This window comes from Adiantum capillus-veneris, chromosome 24 (genome assembly GCF_014529385.1).
Source record: "Adiantum capillus-veneris isolate H3 chromosome 24, ASM1452938v2, whole genome shotgun sequence".
NCBI lineage: Eukaryota > Viridiplantae > Streptophyta > Polypodiopsida > Polypodiales > Pteridaceae > Adiantum > Adiantum capillus-veneris.
The window spans coordinates 32203863-32217278 of record NC_140954.1 but is presented as its reverse complement, the minus strand read 5'-3'; the positions used below and the strand labels follow the sequence as shown (position 1 = coordinate 32217278).

The 13416-nt window shown below is 46.7% G+C and overlaps 1 protein-coding gene across 3 annotated transcripts in view; it reads left to right on the top strand.

Annotated features, from left to right (window-relative positions):
• Window positions 1-13187, top strand: part of LOC147426167 (uncharacterized) — a 36282-nt gene extending 23095 nt beyond the window's left edge. For all 3 annotated transcript variants that reach the window (XM_086499091.1, XM_086499093.1, XM_086499092.1), the window contains 2 exons: window positions 12202-12493; window positions 12578-13187. In XM_086499091.1, coding sequence (XP_086355217.1) covers window positions 12202-12493; window positions 12578-12653 — 368 coding nt within the window. In that variant the 3' untranslated portion in view covers window positions 12654-13187. The remainder of the gene's footprint in view (window positions 1-12201; window positions 12494-12577) is intronic.
• Window positions 13188-13416: the final 229 nt, after the last annotated feature.

Genomic DNA, 13416 nt, shown 5'->3' with positions numbered 1-13416 from the left:
TTTTGGGTTATTTGAGTTTTTGGTGATGCCTTTTGGCTTAACCAATGCTCTTGCGACATTTAACCGGATGATGGACAAGATTTTTCTAGAGTACAAGCTATTTATTGGCACTTTCTTTGACGATATCATTGTTTTCTCCAAGAATGAGGCTGAACACATAGATCATCTGCTTCAGGTCTTTCAGGCATTAAGAGATCACAAGTTAGTGATTAATGCAAAGAAAAGTGAATTTTTCCTACCAGAGATACACTTTTTGGGACACATTGTCTCAGCAGCAGGAGTGCAAATGGATCCGGCCAAGATAGAGACTATACGTGATTGGCCCGATTTGAAGAATGTCCATGAAGTTAGAAGCTTCTTGGGACTGTGTTCGTACTACAAGCGGTTCATTCGAAAGTTTGCAGAGGTTGCTTCCCCTTTGCATATCTTGACACAGAAAGGAGTCCCTTTCTTGTGGGGATCCACAGAGGTGACTGCCTTTCAGACATTGAAAGAGAAATTGACTACGGGACCAGTTTTGACTTTGCCAGATTTGTAGAAGTCATTTGAAGTATTTTGTGATGCTTGTGGTCGTAGTCTGGGTGTGGTCTTAATGCAAGAAGGCTATGTCATTGCTTATGAGAGCCGATTGTTCTCTAGGCCGGAGATGACAGCACAGATTTATGAGAAAGAGCTTTTGGCGGTTATCCATGCTCTTACTCAGTGGCGGCATTACCTACTCGGAGCGGATTTTACTGTCTTTACAGACCATCAGAGTTTGTGCTACTTCTTGTCACAGAAGCAGCTTTCGGAAAAGCAAATGCGGTGGGCGAACATCTTGTCACAGTTTCACTTCCAGATTGTCCACGTTCAGGGACAGAAGAATGTGGTGGCAGATGACTGAATGCCACTGTCCACCTTTTACGGGTCATCGCGGCATTGCTAACACCACGAAGGAGGTAGAGAGATCCTTCTTTTGGCCGAGACTCGAAAAGGATGTGGAAGAGTTTGTGAGCAGTTGCTTAGTATGCCAGAAGGTCAAGTTTAACAGGCATAAGGCACAGGGATTGTTACAGCCTTTACCCATACCCACCCGTCCCTGGGAAAGTATTGCAATGGATTTCATTTTTGATCTCCCGAGAACACAGAGTTGTCACGATGGTATCTGGACTGGTATTGACAGATTTAGCAAACAGGCTCATTTCATTCCAGTGAAGAAAACAGTCAAGTTGGATCACTTAGCGAGACTGTTTGTGGCCCAGATCTTCAGATTACATGGCATGCCTGAGACGATTGTCTTCGACAGAGACCCTAGATTTACGAGTTTGTTTTGGAAGGCATTTTGGGAGAACATTGACACGCGGTTGCAGTTCTCGTCATCGTTCCACCCGCAGACTGATGGGCAATCTGAGATTGCAAATTCAGTGGTTCTAGATTTATTGAAGTCTTATATCTCATATCAGAAGACTCATGGGAAAAGTACTTACCTTTGGTGGAATTTGCCGACAATAACACGATACACTCTTCGACGGGGAAGACGCCATTTGAGATTGTTGAAGGTGCTGCGAAGGTTCCACCCTTCCCCAGCACGAAAGATAAGATTTTTGAAGCGGATGAATATACGCGAGACTTGGATACGGCTTTTGCCAAGGTTCGCGAGACTTTGCAGAAGTCTCAAGAACGACAGAAAAAGGCAGCGGATCGCCATCGTCGTGACTTGAAATTGAAGGAGGATGATTGGGTGCTCTTACGTTTTGAGAAGGCACGCCTCAGAAAGAAAAAGGGAAAGGAGAGGCTTTTTCCAAAGCTTAGTATGCGATACTACGGCCCTTTCTAGATCACTGAAAAGATAAATGATGTCTCTTTCCGATTGAAACCACCAAATAGTTGGAGGATTCACAATGCATTTCATGTGAGTCTCTTGAAACCTTTTAAGGGTGATGTGCCTAATGATGGGGAGCCTGATGAGCAACCCGAAGTGGAAGAAAACGAGGAAATCCTTGTTCCTCAACAGATTTTGGCACATAAGGATACGAAGAATAAAGGTAAAGTCCGAAGCCGGTTCTTGGTTAAGTTCAGAGAACTATCGTGCATTGGATGCGAAGTGGATGGAGGAGGAGGACCTAGCAGATACTCCTCAGATTGTGAAACTTTACCTCGATGCTTTTGGTTTAGCATAGTCTATTCCAAATGGAACCCAGAATTCAGCTTGGTCGGAGATCTGGTGCAGTGGGATGCACAAGAGGGGAGTCACTCCGCTCCTTTGTCAACAGATGCCTTGATTTTAGATACTAGAGGCACTGATGTCTCTTTGAGCTTTAGGGATATTGAAAGCTGGTAGTATTCTGCTGTATGACTTTATGAAATGGAATTCCTGATTATGATATCGATTTGTTCTTGACTTCTTTTAAGTGCAGGAATTGATAGACGAAATGACTGCAGCATTTTGGTCTGATTGATCTCGAATAGACATGGTTGCAATAGGGGTTAGTCAATCGGACATCGATGAGGTCCCGATTGGACCTAGATGCGATTGCTAGCTACATTGCCGATAAATCATGCTCTAAGATCTGAATGAATGTTGAATGTCATGTGATGTCTTGTGATGTCTAGTGATGTTCTGTGATGTGACTGTCGATTGGTACATGTGCTAGATGTGTGTTCCTAGTACGTAGGTACTAACAGTCAGTGTCTGCTAAGACGGTTTATGGCTTCTGTCGGTTTTGCAGGCGTAATCGCGGGCGATTACAATGCTTTCAAGAGGGGGGGGGTATGTCACAAAGTGATGACGTGGCTATCGAGAGCAGATACTGCCAAAAACCCTAATTTCTGCAAACCCTAATTTCTGCCAGAAACCTTAATTTACAGAAACCCCAATTTCTGGAAAACCTAACCCTAACTGCTGGCTGAAACCCTAAAGTGGTTGGAAACCCTAAAAAAGGCGGCAAATGCCACGTGGCAGCAGTATGGGCCTCCGGATTTTACGGCGTTCAAAAGCAGCCCTCTGTGCGACGCAATTTGGCAGAGAGAGTGAGTACAATGCTTTATTTTTAAAAGCCCTATAGAGAGGGTTTGAGAGAGAGATTTTTTGCTTTTATTTTTGGAAGCTTTTGGGGCTCTGCTTTTGGGCATCCCTTGTAAACTTTAAATAAGCGATGAGGGGCTCACTTTGCAGAGCATCTGGACGCAGAGTGTGAGAGTGAAACCCTAACCGCTCTCTTGTACTTTGACATTGATTTAATACATAAAGAAATACCGAAAGGGGCGCCAGTCTTTGGGGCCAATATCTCTAGGCACGGAACTCCGTCGGGCCAATGCAAATCTATTGTGATCTGTGAATTGTTTTGAAGTGGTTATTTGGTGCTGTTGTGATTGATTCTTGACTTGGAGTGTCCAAGTCTGTTAACAGACCACCATCTTTGGAGAGGAGGCGGATGCGGAAGATGCCCAAGTTGAAGAGCTGGGCTCTGATACCATGTGAGAGTGCGCGTGCGAGAGAGAGAGAGAGAGAGAGAGAGAGAGAGAGAGAGAGAGAGAGAGAGAGAGAGAGAGAGAGAGAGAGAGAGAGAGAGAGAGAGAGAGAGAGAGAGAGAGAGAGAGAGAGAGAAGACACATGAGGTGTGGAAGGGGAGTGCGATCAGTCGCCCACTCTCTCTATATCGTTGTAGCCAAGTGCTGGGCAATACATAATGACAAGAGCCACCTTGGCACCCTATATATATTGGGTCCAGGGTGAGGTCGGGCAAATGCCAAAGACCCACGACCCACCTCAAGGGCAAAACCCACGACCATCTAAATATGAGTGGATGTACCCGTGTGAGGGAGCTTGGAAAGTGACCAGGTGACCGGCCCAAAAACCGGGTGGCCAGACAATGCAGCATATTTGCGTGTATGCATGGGTGGCCAGCCCGGAGACATACTAGCCGTACATGTATGCCCTAGACATGAGTGAAGCAACAGAGTGGTGTATCATGAAATCTAGCAGTTGCCAACTCAGCCCCATGCACAGTAGCATGACTACCTTCAATCTTGTCTGTGGGGTCCTCCAGCATGTTGAAGTCTCCCCCAATACACCACTGCTCAGCTTGCGGCAAAGACTCTACAATATGTGACCAAAACTCAGCTCGTGCATTGCCACATTGGGCGCATAGATGTTCACGAAGCCCATGAGGCAACCATGAACCTGCATAGTAATCCATTGGGCCCTACCTGGCACAATTATACCTCTACCCACAATGGCCTGTTGCCATGAGTCCGCAATAGTCATACATACCCCTCCTTGAATGCCTCCAGGCCCAAAAGCAGCTGACCAAAAAGTCTCATAGTGGCCACGCAGAATCTGACCACATTGCCGAATACGGCTATCACAGAGATGGTGCTCATGAAGCATAAGAATATCACTCATACCACCCACAAGGCATCTCTGAAGCTCCTGGCGCAAGCGGCCTCTCTGGCGCTAAAACTGGGGCCCACCTAAACCCTGTACATTCCATGAGACAATCCTCATGGGATAAGTGAGAAAAGACCGCTGTTGCAACAACAACCAATCTCGCCATCTTCGAGGCCGGTTTGGATGGGGAGTAATCGGCATCCGAGCAACGACCTCTGGACAAACGCATCTGAAGTGACTGTCCCACTCAGGCCCAAGCAGAGCGTGCAGTCTGCAGGGCTACATCCTTTGTCCAAGAATCCTCATGTACAAATACATAGCAAGGGGGGCTTTGAGTGTCAGTAAACAAGTGCACCACAATGTGCCTACATCCTGCTGCATCCGACGGCGTCACATTGAACTTGGCTAGAGGCCAAAGTGTGTGTACCAAATCTGTCACCCCCAGGTCCCCTGTGTGGTGTGAGAACTCAACAGCATGGACCTGGAGCCAGTCAAGAACTGAGTTGCAAGGTCCACTCTATGTGGTCCCTACTGCACAGTGGAAAGGAGAAACCTACTGTTGTATCCAGAGCCTCGAGCTGCTATAAAGAGGAAGTGAACTCGAAAGCAAGCTGCCTCAAGGTCGGGAGAAGGGTCACCAAGGAAACGTGTGAAACTGTAATTGAAGAAGTCCTATCGTTTTCCAATATCAAAACTGGTCAAACCACTGGGGACTGTCGCAAAAGGAGAGGTCTGAACGAGAAGTGGCATCCTCAAGTGGGGCTGTCTGTCACAATTGTGACTATGTTACAATATTACATCTACTCCTAGTTGCAGATACGCAAAGTGCCATGCCAAGGAGAACCCCTATGCTTGGATGGTCACGACCCTTTGCTCAAGAGAGATGTTTGCTGGATTGTCCGTTGTAGGATCAGACTCCAAGTGAAGATCTCCAGCCAAAACCCACTCCCGAACATAGTGGTACTGCACCTCAATGTGCTTAGTCCGAGTGTGAAAGATAGGGTTCTTGGCAATAGCAATGCAACTCTGATTGTCGCACAAAAGACAAGTCGTAGCAGTCTGGGGAAAACACAACTCTCCCAGTAATTACCGTAGCCATATGGCCTCACAAGCAGCATAGCAAGCTGCTTTGTAGTCCGCCTCTGTAAAAGATAGTGCAATGGTGGTTTGCCGCTTACTGCTCCATGAAATGGGTCTCGAGCTGAGTGTGAAAACTACTCCTGCAGTAGAGCACCGAGCATTTGGATTGCCTGCCCAATCTGAATCGCACCAACCAAGGCGCAACCCTTGGAGCGACCATAGAACACACATGGTCCAAGGTGCCGCTGATGTATCGCAAAGTACGCTGGGCACACTGCCAATGTCGTTGACGAGGTCGGGTGTTGAAGGAACTAAGGACAAAAACTGTGTAACAGATGTCTGGGCGGGAATAAGTCAGCAATACGAGGCAGCCAACAACATTCCTGTACTGCTCTAAGTCAATCCATGGGGAAGGATCGTGAAGTGATACGTTCTCTCAGTGCCAATTGGTCTGCAACCTGTCATTTGGAATCTCACCAGGATAGCATTCGCATACTTCTGTTGACAAAAGAAGATGCCATCTGGTGTCTGAAAAATTTGGAATCCAAGAAAATAGTGCAGAAGTCCAAGATCAGTCATCTTGAAACGCGTCTCCATTGCTTTCACGATCAACTTGATCCTGCTGGTCCAAGAGCCTGTGAAAATGAGATCGTCTGCATAGACAATCGCTATTACAACCAAAGAGCCATCAGAAACAACATAACAATTGGAATTTGATGAGGTACGCCGTAACCCCAGCTTCAAGAGAAACTGGTCAAGTGTGAGGTACCACTGTCGTCCAGCCTGCTTCAGTTTATACAATGCTTTCCACAATTGATAGACCCAATCCTCCTTGCTTGGTATACGAAACCTAGGAGATTGCTCCACATAAACTTCTTTATCCAAATCTCCATTCAGAAATGCACTTTTGACATCCATTCGGAAGATAGACCAACCAAAGTTGGCTGCGAGAGCAAACATTGTGCGTATGGTAGTCATGCGAGCGGTGGGAGCAAAGGTCTCGTCAAAGTCCACGCTTGGTCGTTGTGTGAAACCCCGAGCAACAAGTCTCGCCTTGTGTTTGTCGAGGGAACCATTGGCCTTGTACTTTGTCTTGAAAATCCATTTCGTAGAAACCACCTTCTGCTTGTTGGGCCTTGGAACCAAAATCTAGGTTTTATTCCGCTCGATAGCGTCCATCTCTGTCTACATGGCACGCTTCCGGCAATCATGCTGGAGTACTTCCTCCACCGAGGAAGGCTCAACTGGTGAAGCCTGAATCTAGGACATGAGCGCAAAGTTCACGAACTCTACGCCATCATAAACTTGCCTGTTCTTGAGGTGTGCAGAACGTCAAGGCTGTCCATGGTCTGGCGGGTCTAGTAACTTCGTGACTCCAGAGCAAGGAAACGTAGAGTAAAGGCAGCCAGGAACTAGCTTCTCCTTGCGAGGTGGGACCGCCTCCACCAAAGGAGAACCATCATCCACATCAGAATCGGAATCTGACATGGCATGATCGGGTGAAGTAACTGGCTGCAGTGTAGAGGGAACATGCATAGGAACAGGGATAGGATCAGGTGTAGGAGGTGGACGAGGAGGAGGTAGGGAAGGTATAGGCTTGGATGCTGCCCCTCTGCAGGAGTGTTGAAGAGCTCCATGAAAGTCACATCATGGCTAACTATGGTGGCCTTGGCGTCAGGATCGTAAAGTCGTATCCGTCAGACTCTCGTGAATAGCCCAGGAAGATGAGCTTCTTCGCCTTGAAGTCTAACTTTTGTCGCTTCTCCTTTGGCACATGGACAAAGACCGGTCACCCAAAAAATCGAAAGTGTGAGACCGAGGGCTTGCGCCCGTAGTAAGCCTGATAAGGAGTCATGTCTTGCAAAGCATGGGTAGGAGAACGGTTCTAGATGTAAATTGCTATGTTGCACGCCTTTGCCCGGTAAACCCGAGGCAAAGAAGCATGCGCAAGCATCGCACGAGCCATCTCCATGATAGTCCGATTCTTCCGCTCAACAACTTTGTTCTAGGAAGGAGTGTAAGGAGTACTCAGCTGGCGCTGGATGCCCTCTAACTTGCACTACTGTGCAAAGTCCTTCGAGGTGAACTCACCCCCTCTGTCTGAGCGAATACATTTGACGTGCAAGTCCTCCTTTTCAACCATCGTCTTCCAATTTCCAACGAAATTGAAAGCCTCCGACTTGAGCTTTAGGAACCAAGCCCAAGTGTACTTGCTGAAATCATCCACAAGCACAAGAAAAAACTGTGAGCGAGAAAATGAAGGAGTGCTCATCGGGCCACATAAATCAATGTGAACCAATGCAAGTGGTGTTGAAGCTCTGTTGGATGCCTGCTTCGGAAAGGCAACCCTGTGTTGCTTGCCCTTCTGGCAAGCTTCATCGTGCATGCCATAGAGAAGAAGATTCCGTGGTCCTAGACAGAAGAGCAGTGAGGCAGTATAGGAAACCATTGCGCTCACCGCGTGCAAGGATAGTACCTGTCGTCGTAGAATCAGAAATGGTGACTGTGCCACTCCCAAAGTGTATGTCAGCTCCTTGAGAGTCCAAACTCGACATAGAGAGGAGGTTGAAGGCCATGTCCGGAATGTAAAGCGCCTCCACTGAGCTGAACTTCGGGTCTGAGGTAGAACGAAAGAGGGTAATCTGGCCTGTGCCAGACACTAGAATCTCATGGCTGTCACCCATAGTGACGGTCTGCCCGTGAGTCTCTTTGAGAGAGCTAAACCATAACTGTTGGGGAGTCATGTGAGTGGTGGCTTCACTATCAACAACCAAGTACTTGACTGCGATGTAGCAACAGTTGGTCCATCGTCGCGACAAGAGCAGTCCCCGTCGTCTCATGAGAGGCTACAACTGCAATCAAGGCTGGCTGTTTCTCTCCGTTGGCCTCGTCTTGCTTCTTCTTTCTGTATTCTGATTCTCTGTGCCCTTTCTTGTCGCAATGGTAACATTCGATGTCCTTGTTCTTCTTCTTCTTACCTTTACCTTTCTTGTTACCTCCTTGAGCTATCAAAGCTCCTTCTACATCAACGGCACCTCCGGCTCAGAATGCGGAGTGCCCCTCAATCTGTCTAAGGGAAGGGAGAATCTCGTCCCAAGTGGGAAAAGAGGTACGTCCAGATGTGAGCAAACTCTAAAAATATGGATCAAAGCGTGGGGGAAGCTTGAATAGTAAGAGGCCAGCCGTACATGCCGAGGTGATGTTGCCTTCGGCAGAGACAAGGTCGTCCCAGAGTTCTCGCATGTGGCAGATCAATCCATCAAGTGAGTTGAAATCCTTGAGCTGGAGGTTGTACAATCCCCGTTCAAGTGTGATTTGTCTGGCAAACGAGGTCTCCTCAAACCGGTTAAGAATCCGTCTCCAGAATGGATGTGCATGCTCCTCTTTGGAAACTTCCTTCGTGATGCGGTCCGAGAGGTTCATCATAAGAAAGGTAAAGACTCGTATGTCCCGATCCACCCACTCGTTGATCTTGGCTTGAGTGGCGGTGGGAAGGGAAGGCTGAGTAGCCGAATGGGTGAAGTCATTCAACCATTCCCAGAGTCGATGGTAGGCAATAATTGTGCAGACTCGTATCCTCCACACAGAATAGTTGTGTAAATCCAACTTCTTCTCCTCAGCAAACTGGGTGACGGCATAATTGTTGGATGTAGTGTTGGTAGATGCCGACGTAGTCACAAAAGTGGAAGTGGCTGTAGTCGCAGAAGACGTAGTGGCCCCCTTCTAGGACTGCTGTTGTTGTCCCTTCTGCTTCGGAGTCGACATGTCGCGTGCTCAGAGAGATTTCCCAAAGGTAGATCGATAAGAACCGCAAGTCGTCGAGAAAGGTACCGTTCCCAAGGCTGTAGCAGTCTAGATGACCGCACAGACAACCACCGGATGGTGTCCTGACGAGCAAGGGATGGTTCAAGCGCATAAGAGGTAAAAATTCAGCCTGTTGTCCGCCCAAAAAACGTTGCTGTAATAGAGATTTTCAGCGTGCCTGTACGCCACCGGTTGGTGCGGAAGCGTCGCAGAGCGTCAGAATAGAGGGTTCTCGTACTTTTTAGCCGTCCAGGGGCTGAAAACAGAGAAAAAAACAGCAAATATAAGTACCAAAAATGGTGCCGATTGGGTGTAGATACCCGTAGGTGCACAAGATCAGCGTTTTGTGGAAAATGCCGCAAATCACCAAAAACGCCAGCAAAGCACGGAAAAACGCACCAAGATCTGTGTTTTCTGCAAAATGCAGATCTGTGAAAAAACGCTAGCAAATTTTTGGTGCCGGTTTGGGCATTTCTGTTGCAGGAGGGAAGCGCTAGGACTTGGTAGCAGATCAGGGCCGCAAGTGCAAAAACGCCAGATTGTTCTTGCAAAAACCGCTAGGGCTGAAAAACATTGATTGGCGTTTTGGAGTTCTGCCGCGATGGAAACCGGCAGAAGTGCTAGTGCTAGCCTCAGGAGTAGATACTAGCGATCGATGCAGATTCTCCGTTACTTGGCGATTGATACCATGTGAGAGTGAGTAGCGGAAAGTGTGTGAGCCACGCGTGCCGAAACCGCCGGAGGGAGAGAGAGAGAAACACAAGTGCTCTGCAAATGATGCTCTCAATACACAATCTCTAAATGACTACAAGACCCTAAGCATTCTATTTATAGAATCTTAGGTTGAGGTAGGGCAAAAATGTGTAATTGGTGCAAAAAACATAAAAGCCCAAAAATGGCTAAAAATGTGTGCACCCAGCTAGGCTCAAAAAATGACCGGCCGGACACGTGCTAAAAGTGTCTGCCCATGCAATCTACATGATGTGCGATGGGTGGCCAATCCGGGACAGTCACTAGCCGTACAAAAATGGCGAAGCAACGGTGGTGTAACTCTAACATCGTCGTCAAGTCCAGGACTGCTATGATGATGACGAAGGTGTCGTTGTCAAGATAGGGATCTGCGATGACGATGACGATGTCGACGACGACGATGGTGTCGACGATGATTGCGTTAAGGCTGAAAACTGAAAACGCTAGATGCTCTGTTGGGGATTTGCTACTGTGGCGGCACTGCGGCTTGGATCTGCACAGTGCAACCGCCGAGTCGTGCAAAGGCTGAGAATGCAAAACGCTGGCTGATCTGGGTTGGAATTGCAAAACGCTGGCTGTCTTGGCTGAAAACTGAAAACGCCAGGCTGATCTATTGCTGGTTGGTCAATGCGGCGAGGAAATGTAACGGGGAGTTGCGGTCCGGCGAAGCTAAGGGCTGAAAACTGGAACGCTGGTGACTGTGGGCTGAAAACGTTGAACTGCTGATGCTGAAAACGTTGGGCTGAACTGCTGAGAAAACGCTGGGAAGCTTGAGGGTGCCTGCCAGTCTGCTGTGGTGCCTACCCTTTCTGTGTCCCTGCTTCTTCTGCTTCTACTGAGTGCCCAATAGGTTTCATTTATAGGAATTATATGCTGGGTAGGGCAAGCTTCCCAACAAACTTACAAAAAGAATTCCAAAAGTCACTTTCAATAAAATGTCTTATAAGAGGTGGTTCACGTGGTAAAATGCCTGCATGATGAAATGACTGCTCTTGTGCAAGAGAGGGTATGCAACTATGACCGGCCTGTATATGCACGTCCTACTAGAGGCTCACAAAGTGCCAGGCTCAGTCCTAAGCTAGGCTATGATTGATGCGAGACTATGGTAGAAGCATGTCCACGTAGCGCAAGTGAAGTGCGCACGTGACATAAATTAAATCAAGATTTTAAAAAAAAAGTGTGTGTGTCTACATGAGAGACTCTTATATAGGACAAGCTGATGCTTCATAAACTACCTTTCATAAGTTAAAATAAAGGTGGCACCAAAAAGCAGCACCATCTAATAATTTACATTAAACACTACCACCACCCCCTGCTCCAGATTGTGATCTCAGTTTATAAAGCACCGATTGTGCTTTTTAATACCTACACAAGAGGGAGAGAGAAAAAAAGAGCAAGGCTACTCTCTCACTAGCTAGAGAGAGAAGCTCCTCAGCCTTTATAGAGAGGAAAGGCCTCTGTAATTGAGAGAAAAAGTTTGCCAAAAAAAATACAGAGCGAGAAAAACAGCAGTTTCTAGAGAGAAAAAATTCGAACTGTCCCGAGCTTTATAGAGAGGAAATTGCCCTTTTCTAGAGAGAGAAAACTGTTCTAGAAGAGAAAACAGCAAATATTAAGTTGAGAGAGAAAATCAGCACTCTCTTGAGAGAGAAGGAAGAATCTAGAAGAGAGAAAGTCAATGTGCTGCTAGGAAGATTCTTGATATGACTCGGAGATTGGTCGGTAAGAAATCTGCAGAAGTGATCAGTTGTGCTACCGGTCAAGACGCAGAATCCACAACTCCATTGGCTAGTTGGAGGAGTTCTCAGTGATAATGTTTGGGGTACGCCTTGGGCAGATTTGTGCAACACTGTACATGAGTTATCAACCTCTTCAGCTTCCTATCCTCCCTGTCTGCACATATGTTGATACCTGTACTGATCCATCGGTTTAACTTTTTCCCCTTAATTGTTATAATTTGTGGAGAGCTCCAGGGGTTTTTCACCTATGGTTGTATCTTGTTTGTCGTTTGGCAGTCTTCCTTTTTTGTAATATCAAAGTGTCCAAGCCCCATTTTTTTCTTTTTGTGTGTGTGTGTGTGTGAGAGAGAGAGAGAGAGAGAGAGAGAGAGAGAGAGAGAGAGAGAGAGAGAGAGAGAGAGAGAGGGAGGGAGGGAGGTTGTCTTGAAGTGCTGACAAATTCTTTTGTCCCATGGACAGGTGATCAGAGTTTACTAAGTAAGCGCTTAAATCCTGGCATTTGTAGCATAGGCATTCGAATTCCAAAAAGTGCTTTCATTATGCAGCTGGCTGAAGCATTTGGAGGAGCCCTTGCTCTAACAAGTGCCAATGTAAGTGGGAAGTCTAGTACCATAAGAATACAGGAATTTGAGTCCTTATGGCCATATTGTGCTGCGGTTTTTGATGCGGGAGAAATTCCGTCCACCAGAGAGGGTTCGACTATTGTTGATCTGACAGTACCACGCGTCTACAAAATTCTAAGGACAGGAAGGTATGGTATTCGCTTGCATTAGGAAATAACAAGCTGTTTTCCTGTTTTTTCCTTCTGTCTAATAGCTTTCTGTTTGGTGCTTAGTGCTTTGGACTCCACAGTAGCTGTTCTCGAGAGACATGGCCTCACAGAGGCGGCTTCAACATCGAAGGGTAGCTGAAGTGGGTACAAATGGAAAATGAGGAGCAGCATATACAGATTGAAGGTGTACTTAGAAATGAGGCATATTGAGATTGCCATCACTCCCTTGTATGAAGCTTTTATTTCTGAAGGTTCGAAGTGGGATCTAGTGCAGTCTCAATCTGGGGAGAATATAGTGTGCCCCTTGTGTTATTGTCAGCTGAGTATTGCTAAAAGTCCTCCTGCTATTAGTGGAAATAGTTTCTCACTGAGATTGCTTTGTGGTCTATTGATCGACTGCTTATGCTTTCTTGAGCACGGTGATTTATGATACTCTCTCTCTCTCTCTCTCTCTCTCTCAAATTTGTTAGCATCGGCAAAGCCTATGGATGGCCAGTCATGATCTTCAAGTAAGGCCCAATAGATGGCTGGCCATAAGGATATGGCAGATGTGACCAAGACAACTAATTTTCAAAAGGAGGTGCAGAGCATGATCAGCACTACTCTCATTTAGGTGTTTCTCTAGTGTAAACTCGAATGCCGACCGAAAAGCTCTTTTCTTAGTGCTCTTTGACATGCAGTGTTTTGAGAAGCCAATGAAGGTTAAATTGTTGTAGATTTTTCTTCACATCAATCAAAGTAACGCTAGTTTTCACTAGTAGCTCCAACAAAATCTTTTAAACCCTACATCATTCTTCCTAACATTTTTGATGGTTTTTTCCTAGTGTTGTTGGATTTGAACATGGACATTTTCAATGTGAGTTCTTGCGCTTGTGACACGAGAGTTTGAGAAACGGTGTTGT